The sequence below is a fragment of the Aulonocara sp. 'chitande type north' Nkhata Bay genome, linkage group LG19 (genome assembly GCF_057382095.1).
Source record: "Aulonocara sp. 'chitande type north' Nkhata Bay isolate Kocher_YH1m ecotype deep benthic linkage group LG19, A_spYH_male_GT1.1, whole genome shotgun sequence".
Lineage (NCBI taxonomy): Eukaryota > Metazoa > Chordata > Actinopteri > Cichliformes > Cichlidae > Aulonocara > Aulonocara sp. 'chitande type north' Nkhata Bay.
This window is the reverse complement of record NC_141362.1, coordinates 9,598,524-9,612,414: the sequence shown is the minus strand read 5'-3', so window position 1 is coordinate 9,612,414 and position 13,891 is coordinate 9,598,524. Positions and strand designations below refer to the sequence as shown.

General features: G+C 41.3%; 1 protein-coding gene across 4 annotated transcripts in view; it reads right to left on the bottom strand.

Moving 5' to 3' along the window:
• The window catches only part of rab3gap2 (RAB3 GTPase activating protein subunit 2 (non-catalytic)), a 20,797-nt gene extending 6,906 nt beyond the window's left edge, over window positions 1–13,891 (bottom strand). For 2 of the 4 annotated variants that reach the window (XM_086275990.1, XM_086275991.1), the window contains exons 1-20: window positions 13,527–13,890; window positions 9,813–9,904; window positions 9,000–9,117; window positions 8,195–8,276; window positions 7,696–7,743; window positions 7,536–7,611; window positions 7,151–7,252; window positions 6,876–6,975; window positions 5,470–5,568; window positions 4,958–5,106; window positions 4,776–4,855; window positions 4,114–4,206; window positions 3,868–4,007; window positions 2,773–2,968; window positions 2,530–2,673; window positions 1,286–1,368; window positions 1,128–1,192; window positions 604–694; window positions 370–491; window positions 55–265 (exon numbers count right to left, since the gene is read on the bottom strand). In XM_086275990.1, the coding sequence (XP_086132116.1) occupies window positions 55–265; window positions 370–491; window positions 604–694; window positions 1,128–1,192; window positions 1,286–1,368; window positions 2,530–2,673; window positions 2,773–2,968; window positions 3,868–4,007; window positions 4,114–4,206; window positions 4,776–4,855; window positions 4,958–5,106; window positions 5,470–5,568; window positions 6,876–6,975; window positions 7,151–7,252; window positions 7,536–7,611; window positions 7,696–7,743; window positions 8,195–8,276; window positions 9,000–9,117; window positions 9,813–9,904; window positions 13,527–13,635 (2,200 nt within the window). In that variant the 5' untranslated portion in view covers window positions 13,636–13,890. Of the gene's footprint in view, window positions 1–54; window positions 266–369; window positions 492–603; window positions 695–1,127; window positions 1,193–1,285; window positions 1,369–2,529; window positions 2,674–2,772; window positions 2,969–3,867; window positions 4,008–4,113; window positions 4,207–4,775; window positions 4,856–4,957; window positions 5,107–5,469; window positions 5,569–6,090; window positions 6,112–6,875; window positions 6,976–7,150; window positions 7,253–7,535; window positions 7,612–7,695; window positions 7,744–8,194; window positions 8,277–8,999; window positions 9,118–9,812; window positions 9,905–13,526 lie in introns of all 4 variants that reach the window. The other 2 variants (XM_086275988.1, XM_086275989.1) reach the window with 2 other exon arrangements.

Here is a 13,891-nt window from a genome sequence, read left to right as displayed (position 1 = left end):
AGTTTTGATTGAGTGTAACAGCATTAATGTGCCTACTTATGTTGCCTGCCTTACCCAACTGGTTCCATTCAGTTTCAGACCTACGGATCACCTTAACCTCCTCATCCTCTGTGCACTCCAACTGGGAGAGAAAAGCCTGAGCAGGCAGGGGGGAGTCAGGCGAATCCTGGGCAAACGAAACACTGGGTCTTGGTGTGAACTGGGCATAGCGCTGCAAGGTCGGTGCAACACGGGACAATTCCTCCTCTATGCCTTCAAGGGAGTCCTGCAAGGATGGAAGAAAGAAATACTGGAATAGCACCGAGGTTTCAGCTCACCACCTCTAAAGAAGCTCTTAGTTTCTTTAAATCTCTGTGTGTGTGTTCTCACATTTTCAGCGGTTTCCTCGACATCTGCGGCAGAATGCAGTTGCTGGATGTCTGTGTAGAGCTGCAGTAGTTTGAGCTGTGATGAGCAGAGCTGAAGCAACTCAGCATCCACTTCCCCAGGCTCTGAAGTGCAGAAACAAAAGGAGAAACAAGCTCAGGGTGATTATGAGATACAAGTTCCTGACACTTTTTTCTTTCATATTACATTTCTTTCATCAGTAAACATATTCTTTACCTTGCCGTTTCAAAGTGTCATCTAAGGCACGTGTGATGTTAACAAGACAAGAGACAGGAGTGTTTTTATTTGACAGAAGAGACTCCAGTGCCTGAAAGAAAATGGAGACACTGAAATTCATATGACATCATATTCAACTGACAAAAAGAGTTTTAAGTGAATAATGGCAGCAGTGGTGTTCAGTTCGGTTGCAACCACAATTTAAAATCACCTGGAAAATAAAGGATATTTACATATAGGGCCAGTGTGCCCAAGAAGACTTGAACAGGGGCCCAGGATTGAGCTGCTGGACCAATCAGGGCTGTTCAAGTATTTGAAAAGATAAATTACTTGGGTTCCTGTCCCATGTGAAAGAAAAGTAAAAGTTGCTTCATCATTCTTAGACTTAACAGACTTTTAATTTTAATCTCTTTTTCAATTTATATTTAGTTTTCAGTTGCAGGTTGGTTAGATTTAGGAGAAGTCTGTAATTAGAGTAAAACAGGGCCATTTAAAACAATAACCACATCAGATTTTGGTCGTACCTGCTTCTTAACTGCAGGGTGTTTGATATCTAGTACGATGCTTCTGGCTTCACTCTCCAATATATCTAAAGGAACACAGAGTCATTAATAATATAATACTGTATAACACATGAAATATATTTGAACATGAAACCTGACATCTCTCGTCATGCACTTACCAAGCTCAATGTCTCGGCTCCTTAGTAGGGTAGTGAGTTTCTTTACCAGGTGCATATCTTTGGCTCGCTCGCTCTTCTTATCACTGAAGTGAAAAAGACAGAAAGATGGAGTTAGAGGGGACTTTTGCTGCCGTCGTGCAGTAGGTTTTTTGTTTGTGCCTTTTGGAGATTTTTTAAGGCAATTATCTGACAATAATAATAATAATAATAACTTTATAAACCTCCACAGAGCATGCCTGCCTAATATCTTGAGGGAGGTTGTTCCACAGAAACGGGGCAGGGAAAGAAAAGGCACGCTCTCCAATTGTCTTTTTTCTGGCTCTAGGAACCTTTAGAAGGCCAGAGTCCTGAGATCGTAGAGCACAGGATGGAACATAAAGGTGTAAAAGGTCGGAGAGGTATGAAGGTGCCGTTTAAAGCCTTGTAGGTGAGCAGCAGGACCTTAAAATCTGCTCGAACCTGACAAGGTAGCCAATGAAGAGATCTTAGTACAGGGGTAATGCGCTCAAATTTCCCAGATCATGTTAAAATGCGAGCAGCTGCATTTTGCAGCTGTAGACCTCTAAAACTTTTCTTTGGTAGCCCAGAAAGAAGAGCATTACAATAATCTATACGTGAAGACACAAACGCATGGACAAGAACGCCTGCAGTGTTTCTTAACAAAACTTGTCTGATTCTGCTATGTTCCTCAAATGACAAAGGCGGTCTTTGTTATCTCTTTTACACGAGACTCGAAGGAGAGCACCATGTCGGACCACACGCCCATATTTCTCACCGTTTGGTTATGTGTACCAATAACCTGTCAAAGGAGTTTTTGCTGTGAGTAAAATTCACAGATTTTACCTGGATGTTACTTAACAATAATTAGCACGTATCCAAAGCCAGTCATTTACATAGCAAACATAGCCACACAACATATTCTGGGGTACCAAAACAAAACCAGCGGTCAGTTCAGAAAGTCCGTCTTTACAGCTGAAGCGTACAGAATGATCATTCAACCTGTGGGAATCCTATGACAAGAACTGATTTTTTTGAACCTCACAGAACCAGGAAGTTGCAGCTCTTCAGATCCAACCTAATGTCAAATATTCATGACTCTTTGTGTCAGATTTAAGAGTTTTTAAAGGTGGGGAAAATCTGACCTAAGAAAGTGGGCAAGACTCTGCAAAATTGATTTTTTCACTGCACCTGCATTCATTTTAAACACCTACATGACAGCCTGTCCTTTTAGTCTGCGTACAAACCTGAGAGCCAGGTGGAAGGGAATGTTCACGGTCCTCAGAACTCCTGTGATTGGATCAAGCAGACACACCTGCTGTGTGTGGAGCTGCCAACCCTGACTGGTCACACTGTTCACCCCCATCAGACGGTAACCAGCATACAGCAACCTGCAACACCGTACAAGCATATATTTTGTTATATTCCAACCTCAGGATCAAATGAGATTCTTCTTCAGTAAGAAAATGTGGGAGCTTCACGGTGTGTACCTGCAATGTTTGCCTACAGTGAAAGCTCCGACCCGAGGCCCCTGTTGCATTGCCCAAACCTCCAGGATCCCCCTACGAGGGGCGTAGATGACGAGGAACAGAGCGTGGCGTCTGGGGAGGGACGCCGAGGGGGATAAATCCCGCTCGCTACGCTCCTCTGGAACCTGCAGCCAACCCAACTGGGCATCTCTGTAACCTGGAGATAAATGTATGATTGGGACATTGTTAAGATTTTATTAATAATGACACAGGCCGAAGAAGGAATCATAGTAAAAATAAACATTACAGTGTTTAGGGCAACTCCTGCTACACTGGAAAGCTCTTTAATTAATTATTTTTAAAGTGGCCCCAGCTAGAAAAGCAGCATAAGATTAAACATAAATCTATGAAAACAAAAAGGAAACATCTTCATCTGATCACCTGTACAAAGATTAGATTATAAGATTTTAAATTGGGCTGTGACATTTTTAATGTATAAAATACCTGATCTACAGACCTATTTTAATATCATACTGAAATTATAAATGCAATGAGATAGAGCTGCATTTCTAGCCCATCTAATGATGCTCAATTTCTCTGGCAACATTCAGATAGTAGGTTAAGAATTAGGTGTTCACAACATGAATGCATCGATCCATCCTGCCTTTTATCAAAGGTTCAGGCTGCTGATGCTGGTGTATTGCTGTAGGGATGGTTTTTTTGGCATAATTTGGGCTCCTTAGTACCAACTGGTCATCAACTGATTATTGTTGATGACCATGTCCATTACATCCTTTATGACCACAGTGTACCCATCTTCTAATGGCTGCTGCAGCAGGAAGTGTCAAAGCTCAAATCATCATTTTAAACTGATTGCTTGAGCATGACAGTGAGTTCACTGTACTCAAATAGCCTCCACAGTGACCAGATCTCAGCCCAAAAGAGCAACTTGGACATGTCGTGGAACAGGAGGTTTGCATCATGGGTGCACAGGCCACACATCTGCAGTAAATGTGCGACACTATCCTGCCAATATGGAACAAATTTCTGTATGTGTTTCTATTACATATGTGTGTCACTCACAACGAGTTTTTCTTCCACGTGTTTACACCTCACCTTTCCACATGCGAATGGCGATGCCCCTGGCCAAGTCCAGCAGTGTGACTCGGCCAAAGTCATCAGTCACTCCAGCCAGCATGTTGCACGGGGACAGACATATCGACTCGCCATGCCGCCGAGAGTCTGGGAGACCAAATCTGCAAAGGAGAGCAGCAAGTGTGCTGAGGTCAGGTTAGGTTTTCAGTCTCAACAGCACACAGTCGACGACGACTGGATTTGTGTTTTAGATGTCCCAGTTCGTACCTGATACTTAAAGGGGTGGCAGGCTCCACCTTGGGCTTCTGTTTCTGGGGAGCCTCCTCTTCGTTCTTGTTTTTGTTCCATCCCAACCACCCGCTGAGAGGGAAATGACAAGTGACGATAGAAAAAATAGAAAGAGGAAAAAGAAAAAGCGAGTGAGAAACAGTAAGGAGGAAACTTCAAACACAGATCTTCCGTCTCCAGATGCTTTCCAGCACACTGACCCCTGACTTTGGCTTGGAAACAACTTCTCCACTGGATGAGGCATTTGTCTTTGCCGCCTGTGCACTTATGCCCTGTGCTTTGATACAAGCCTCCAAAAACTATCCATTTGTCGGATCATTTTATTGGAGCCCAAAGACTCTGGACCGTTTTTGACTTAGTTGTGTCTAAGTATTTGTTTGCTTACAAGAATAATGAACTTGGATTTAAAGTTAATGAGCACAATGAAGAGTTTAAATTATATTTATGTCACAGCTTAAACATATAGCTGCATAGCAATTGTACAACAGTGGAAATCATCACTGTATGATCTAGGAAAATAAAAATGTAAAAAAAATTAAAATAGGACAGAGAACCTAAGCTTGGGGAACACCATGTGATTGGGCTTCACACACACACACACACGCACACACACACACACACACACACACACACACACACACCTGGCAGCACTGAAGAGGGCTGAGGTGAGTTTACTGGCCACTGCCATAGCCACGTGGGACAGCAGAGGCTGAGAACTCCCCTATATACAGTTAGGGACAAAAGGAAAAGCAGATTTTTTGTTAATTTTTGAACTGCAGGCGATTATAGTCATGATACATACCCATTTTGAAAATATAATTACCTCTATAGCATAGTAAAAGCCCGTGTATGGCCCAGATCCTACAGTGACATACTGGCTCATGGCGGGGGGGCTGCCTTTGACTGAGGCGTTGAATCCTCCCAGGATAGATGCGTTCTTCATTTGATCAAAGACACACAGTGTCATGATGCCTAAAAGCAGAAGAGTTACTTACTGTCATCTGGATCAATCATAAAGATAAATCTGTAGACTCTCCATCTGAATTTATCACTTTAAGAGTAAATATCTCAGTTGAAATATGTAAAGGTGAATAATATATCCGTCAGATGGATAGAGTCTTTTTTGACTAACACTGGTTAGTGTTATCTCTCCAGTTCTATTTGCTCTACTAAAATGAATGAAGGGCAAATTCATCTGATGTTGTAAATGTGAATGACACAGTCGCATCTGCAGATCCAAAACATTATGATGTTTAATATCATAAGTTAATCCATTATGCAGCAGCCAACCACCAGCATGAATTATCAGTGGAAAGCTCTCAAACAGACTCTTACCCACGCTGCTGTGGTCCACAATGGTGTCCATTTCCTGCAGACCCCACTTCTTATAGGCCAGAGGAGGAGGCTGGATCACATCATTACCTGCTGCTGCAGCTGATCAAAAGGAGGTTAAGTTAGTAAGAAGCAACAACTTTAATAAAACAGTATTTTTTTATTATCTATTAGTCAACTTTAACTCTACTAAGGTCTAAACAGGGTTTGTCTTGGGTCACACAGAGTATTCAGAGTTATTATAGGAGCAGACAACAAACACACAGAGCACTAGATCAAATGCTGCTGAAGCTTGGCTCCCCAGATAGCAAACACATCTGGACCTGACCTGGGGCCACTTTTGGTTCTAGCAAATGTAGGCCCAGGCTTCACTGAAACGTCACCTGATATTTGGCCCATGAGAGGCAGACCTGTGGGTGTGTTTAAGCAGCCAAACAGACACTAAATCAAGGCCAAATACGGCCCAAAGAAAACTGCAGATGTGGGCCACGTTTGGGCCAAACACTCATTGTTATCTGGGTACTACGCTCCAAACTGTTTATACTTCAGGTGATTGTGTTTGTGGGGTGTGTGGGGTTTGTGGGGTTGGGGTTCTGTATAAGTAGGTTGGTTTCACCTTAGTACCTGAATGCTTTGTGGCAAACACTTTCCAGCCAGCAAGCAAGTGAAAAACATCTTCTGTTAACACACTGCAAACAGTACTGAGAGATTATGCATGTTTTGTTTTTTTCAGCTCAGTTTTGGCTTTTGAGGGGTTAACTACAATTGTAAGCACGCTAATCCACATACAGTCAGGCTGACAAGTCTGTTGCCTCCCTGTGCAGGAAGGGAGAAAGTTTTCCTCATATGTGTTGCAACTTCTCACCAAAGTGTCTGACTTACTTAGGAGAGCCACTTTATATATTATATATTTCACACTGACTATATTAACAGTGGCCATATACATTTGGGGACTCACTGTGGCATGTAATTTATTTATTTTAAAATCTATTTGCAAGTACGTTCAGTTTACTTGCTGAGCAATTTTGAAAGTTCAGGCACTGCTAACCAGCTAGCTCTGGTCCATCCTTTGATATCATTTTGTGGATCCCTCATCCTGTGATTGGCAATCTTTCTTCATCTCTGGTGGATCACTAACCAGAACCTGGAGAACCACCTTGTAGAAAGTGCAGAGCAGAAAAAGGACTACCAGCTGCAGTCCAAGATGATAAAGTTGGAAGATATGACTTTAGATGAGAGTATCTCCAAAGGGGCAGCTGAATATAATGTTCAGGGGGGCATGCTATATACCCTATTATAAATGCAAATAGATGTGGCCATTTTTTTGTGCACACACACTGCTGCCACAAACACAAACTAAATGTCTGACTGAACTTTCTTCCTACAAAGACATAGAGAAGCAGCCGTACCTCTTGCCGCCTGATTCCTGCAGGCCCGCAGAGACTGAAAGAGGCTGAATCCATCTATGGTGACCATTGCAGCAGAGTAGAGGATGCTCAGCTCCTCGTGCTGCAGACAAAAAATAAAATCAACAATCAACATTAGCTCACAGATCAGGATTATAATCTTCATGCTCAATGACAATCACACAACTGAAACAGACTGACACTTTGATTTTGAATATGAATATAATCCTCACACACACACCTCTCTGAATTTGAAGAGTGCTTCAGGTGTGTGTTACCTGCTCAGTTACTCCAGGGTGGCGAGGGATCTCGTAAGTGCGACACTTGAGCCTCAGTACCGGGTCCTCGTGTAGCAGCTGGGCAAGGAGCAGAACGCCGCTCTGATGGGACACAATTGATAGTCAGGGCTGGGTGAAAACACATCAACATTTAAAAAATATATCAATGTCATTCTAGCAGAAAATTAAACCATGCATGATTTTTTAAATCAGTACAGATTGATTCTGCTTTACCTAAAAAGTTTTAGCAAAGTAGTGCCAATGTTTGCAACTTTGCACTCTGATTTGAGCAAAACTGCTCTGCATGAAGGGAGAGACCGTCACATCACACTTTCTTGTCTATAATTCAAAGAATTATTGAAGATGTTATAGATTAAAAAGGTACCTCAGTGTAGAAACGGACATAACCAGATGTAAAACCCACGACTACACATGTCCAGTCAGGCCGCCCAGTGGAGCTCCTGAAAAATGTATTGAGACATGAAGTGAAGATAAACACACACAAGCACTTCCCCTCATTTAGTTCACAGATAAATAAATCTCACCTCTTTTGACTTGCCAAGGGAATACAAATGGTGCTGCTCACACACTCTCTATGAGGAAACAGAAATCAGACTTAGAGTCATGTCACATATATTTGATGTATTTACATTCTAGCTAAGGTTTTTAATTATCATAATTTTTAATGTATTAATTGAGTTTTGCCTTCTGATAAACTTCTTATTTAATTTCTTCTTGTAAAACAGCAATGTAGCCGGTCTGAAAAATTAGGTCAAAAACTGCAGTTCCTCTAACGGCCACTTGAGACTTTCATGTTTAAACCCAGTACAAAAAACTGTTTTGGTTTCTATAGCTGAATTTCTACATTCATCAAAACTGTAGGGGTGTCATTTTAGTAAAGGTCCACTTTTTAAACTGAACTAAGGATAACTGATCTGTCTCACTTCCATCCTCCAATTCAATCACCTGGATAATTCGCCAACAGGAGCCATTATCAACCTTTTCCACAATGACTGTGTGTAAGTTAACATATTGTTTTCTCACCCTTCCTCAGTGCTAAGAGTTCCAGTCCAAGATACTCCCAGAGTCATCTCTTCTCTGCCGCTGTCATCTGTTCGCCATTTAGCTGTAAGAATAAAGAAAGATGAGGAATACTTCATTTACTACAGTTGGGAAGCTCCTTAATTTCATTGACACAAATAAAATACGACAAGCAAGAAGAAAGGTACATAAAGCAATCAGAACCACAAACAAAGCAACTGGTTATTAAATCTAAAACCGTTAGTTCTGTCCAGGTAAACCTGGATTTGCATAAACTGGACACAAAGTAAGCAGCTACTGCTGTTGCTCAGAGGTGAAAGGTGGCACATAGCCTTTGTGACAAAGTTTGGGTTAAGCCATATATTGACCTTTATATTATTACATTGCATTCATATTATTATTATTATTATTATATTCCGATCAACTACATGCTTAGCCCTATTGTTGGGTTGGCTAAAGCAAACAATTTGTTTCTACTTTGCTTCGGGAAACACTTCTACTTCCAAGGGTAAAAGTATTACTACACCACACCACGACTAGCTAGAGGAAATTATTGGTGCTGCTCATGAGCTGCTCCTGCTTGAATTTGTGGACACTTTAGTGCCCAATAGTCTATTTGTCAACAGGCTTCTGTGAAAAAGGTAATAAATAGAAGGGTCCTAGGCCCTCCTGACATGAGGGTTAGTGGTGTCGTATGAGAGCATCTGATGAGGACATGGGATGCTTTTCCATAGTGAGACACAAAACGAACAGTATGAAAGAAAACTCCAGAGTCACATATCAGGGTGTGCGTGTCTGAGAATCTGACCTGAGAGAAAGGCCGCCTTCTGTTCACGGGCCACCACCAGCAGGTCAGCGCAGGGCGACAGGGACACGACACAGTCCTGCAGCCACGGTTCACCCTGCCCGCCAGCATCATCCGCGACCTGCAGAGCAAAGGAGATCTTCAGACCTATGCCACCTTTAGAAGTGCGCATTGAGCGCTTATATTCTAATATTATATGACATTGTAACAATAAAATGAGTGTTTGTCCTATGTCACAGCCAATGACAATATTATCAGTAGTTGATTCAAATGTAAAATAGGTCATATTTTTGAATTGCTAAAGGCTTTTTTAACGGACAATGTCTGACCACACCAACCCAACACAGAAGTCCAACACAAACTCCACACATGGACTAAAAGAAAACTAACGCTGATGTGGCTTCAGACAGGATTTTTGCAGCATCCATGCAGCATAGATGCATTACAGGTAGCAGGCTGACTGCATCTTGCTTGCTAACATTACTGCTATCAAAATCACATCTGAGTGAAAATGCTTATTAGCTTCGGTGTCAAAGACTACTAATTTTAGCCATCAGTAAATTGTGTAATGGCACAAAACATTAATGTCTGTAATAGCAAAAGTGGTGGTGGTTATCCAGCTAGCTGTAACTTCATTAACGATATTATTATATGTCATTATACGACATGCATGACACATAGCGCAGTACACTGCGCAGGTCTCATCACTGCACAGACAACTTTAAGAAAAATGACAGAATGACACATTCTTTCCCTGTAAATAAATAGACATCAACTTAAAACACCAATAATGTCACATTCCACAATGAGACAAACCTTTTTATCAGAGGTGGATTCCTCCTCTTTATTATCACCACCTTCCCATGCCGACTCCCAGTCAGAGGTGTCCCAAGACAGCTCATTATCTTCTGAGTAAGAGGCAGGAAACAAATAAATAAATAAAATAAATTTTAAAAATGGGTCAAGTTTGTGATGCTTGTACGGTGGCTAAAACAGAGTGTAGAGAAGAGATGAATGCAGTGACTAAGATAAACTCAAAAGACTCGAAATGTGTGTTGGTTTTTTGAAGCCACATGATGGAACTGCAAGTTATCAGCTAGCTAAGCTAGCAAGCTGCATTCATAGGTACCAGCTATTTAATAGCAAGTGCCAAACAAAGTATTCGAGTATGAGCTGGAGCGCAGATTTTTTTGACAGTCTGTTTGCACAATTAACTGCACAGCAAGCAAAATAATTTCTCAGGTAATTGGGCACCAAACGGACAAACATACTAAGGAGGTCCAGTCTAGGGGGTCGAATTAGCTGAGGTGAACCCTGGCAGACAGTTAGTAGCTACAGCCGCCTGAGTTAGCATCCACATGTCAAAGAAGCAAACTTTAAGCATTAATCAGAATCAGAATACTTTAATAATCCCTAAGAAATTTTTAACAAAATTTAAACATGTGAGTTATATAAATATTTATCCCTTGTATCAATGTTATAAAGGAGAAAATTAGCTATAAAAAAATCAAACCTGTTATATGCAGCAGGATGTTAACATGTTAAGTTCTGCTATACAGTTGAAAGAACTGTAAAGAAGGGGTGCAGAAGTCATAGCTGCTACATAACTTTAGCTGCTACATAACTGTGGCAGCTAAAGTTGAGCAGTCAGAAGCTCTGTGCCAAAGGGAAATGAACTAATAATATAGCAACAGCGTAAAGCTCAGAAATCAGGAGGAAATCCTGCTGCTTTACGCCTTGGCACTTCAGTGTCCCCATGACGACAGTGCGTGTGTGTCTGCAGGCATCAGTATGAAATGACGCATGAATGCAACACATCCAAGCACCCTTTCTATCTGTCCTTTCTGCTGAGCATCCTGCAGTGACACCCTCAGGGACCTCATGTGCAATGACTCACACTTAAAAAGACCTGCAGATTTCTCCTCCTCCGACTGATGGATGCAAACAACAACCTAATACCAGCAATATTTGGTGGATTAGTGAACTTGGGATAGTTGACATATAACTGTTTGCTACCTGGGGTCTAGCTACAGATTTATTGTTTGGCCAAAATAACCACATTATCACACCGAAGATTAGAGCAGGGTGATATGGCCAAAAATATTTATCACGATATATATTTGAAAATTTGCGATAACGATATAACTGACGATATAATTGATGCGAGACAAAATACAACTCCACAACATTACTAGCGCAAAAAGACAACCTTCCATTTATTTTCACTTAAACAAGAAGCTGGTTTTTATGTACATTAAAGCTTTATAAAAATGTAACAGTGCAAATGCAAATTCCTTGCTGAAAGTTTAACCAAAAGGCATTTCCAGTAGAAATGGGCTGGCATATCCTGAGCATAACCACGTATAATATGGTTATATGGTTAAAAAGAGGTGCTTTGCAACATTAAACTGCAGTGTGCAGTACGCATTTTTCGGACCATAAGGTGCACGGGATTATATGGCACATTAAGCGAAACAAAGCAGTCAGATAAATCAAACTTTATTAAACTCATTCTTCTTGCTTCCTCCACTTCTGTACCATTGATTCATTAATGTTGAATTCTCTGCAGCTGCTCTATTCCCATGTTGCTGCAGTATATTAATGACTAACCTCGTATTGTGGATGGATTATCTCAGTTGTTCTCCTGACTGAAGTTTGGTCCGTTTACAGCATCCTGCCATGCGATTGCATTTGTCTCTAACCATGAGGAACCTTCACGTTAACTTTTATAAGTGGAAAAGTGTTAGTGTTCGTCCTCCAGCTTCACTGTTTATGTTATGCTAACATAGCTGTGTCGCTAGCGATCACGTAGCACATCATTATATACCAGCTAGCCCAACTTCAGTAACCCTACAAACGTCACTGCTGTTTAGTTTCCTGTCTTCATTTATGTTGGAAGTGATAGCAGAGCTGTACGTTTGATTTTTTTCAGAAATCTCTCAGTCAGAACATACAATATCATGCTTAGGTAACTAGCGAAACTAGCGAGCTAACTTCCGCTAGCTTCCTGCTAACTTCTAACTCCGTTAAATGTAATAACTTTTGTTTTCATGGATGCCTGGAAGTTAAACTTTATAGTTACACCTGGTAAAGCAGCAATGCTGATCGTTTTATTAAAGATGAAAGAATTTAGAAAGTTTTTAACTCTTAAGTGATGCTGCAGTGTTGTTTGACCGGAAGCATACGGAGTTTAGGACCCAGATTACTCCCAGATTTAAGAGCATCTTAGTCCGACAAATATGACAATAACAACGGCCGCTTGCATGTTCTGCAAAAAAATGTGCTTTGTTGTGTATCTGACGGACAAACACCAAACCAGTTCCACATCACGGAAGTTGCACCATTTTTACAAACCAATTCTGGTTCATCTGTTTCACTCAACAATCGGCCATGTGCGTATGAAAACAAAGGCACTGCGCATGCGCGTTTTACTCCCATTCTATCGCGATATTTCATTTTCCTATCGTTGCCTAACATTATACCGGTATTACCGTGAACGGTATAATATGGCCCAGCCCTACCGAAGATTTAGAATGATGTGATCGGCCAAAAGAACATCTCAGATGAGGCCATCCGTGCTATGAGGAAGTCTTGATACTGAGCTTAATGATCATGCTGTAATCGGCCCATGGTTCTTTTCTCAAACACTGAAATATTCTGTGTCAAAGTTATGTGTCTTGCAAATTGGTGCACAACATTTCAAATTCACTTAAACTTCACATGGTTGATAAAACACCTCCCCCAAAGTCATAACAGGAAACGAGATGTTCTATACTGTGACATACTCCTAACACTTTCACCACATCCATCTTCAGTATGGTCAGAAAGTCCTTCAGTTAAGGGACCCTCACACTTGACAATCGTAAGGTATGCCCACCCCAAATCATATCCTGTTTTTCTTCTAGTAGTACTAAAATGTACTAACCAGACATAAAACTAACGACTGAGCCTATAAACATATCGGTAAAGTGCTTACTGAGGTCACAGATCAAATGAGCAATAGGCTCATTTTCTCATGGACATCTATACGATCAGACTTCTTTTAAAATAGAGGAGTCGCCCCCTACTGACCACGTGGAAATAATGCAGGTTTAAGATGTTTCCTTTTCAAATTTGGAAGCTACATTCATCTTTCATATACACCCCATGTGTTTGACATCAACAGGTTGAAATATAGTAGCATTTCTGTATTGACTTCCACATAGCGGAAAAACGAAATGATGCATATAACATTGCGTGCAAAACGAGTCCAGGCCTGAATACAACCATACAAGGATTCACCTGCAAACAGCTGCAAGCTGCTTTTGATTCTGGACTCACAAAAGGCACATTAAGGCGGTGAATATTTCATTTATTCCGTTGTAACATGATAAAATTAATCAACTAACCAAAACTAGTTATGCACACTTTATCCGCATTTTCAAACCACTTTACAGCACCGAGGTCACTTTTCTAATGCTGCGAGCTGCTATCTGAGCTACTGTCACTTCGAAGCTGCAGAAGACCCCTATCCTCCTCCTGTATCGTTACCTGTTTGACTCTTCTTTTCGACTGGCTCGCTTTTCTCGTTCCGAAACAAGAAGTGCCGGACCGTTTTGAACTCTTGAAGCCGACAGAACTCAAATAAGCTGCAGGACATCCCTCTTCCGTCCCGTCCGGACCCAAGAAGACGAGAAACAGCCTGTTAGCTTTGCTGCTAACAGTCCAGTTGTGGAAGAAATGCGCCCAGTATTACACTCCTGCTATCGCGACAACTTTATGACAGCGCTGTCACAAAGAAAGGATTTTCTAAATGTCCTATACTACCCCCTAGACAAGTACAAACCACTGCCCGCCGCTCTTATTTTTCCCTAAACTTCCCACCCTCAGTCCTGATGACACATCATTAGCATAAT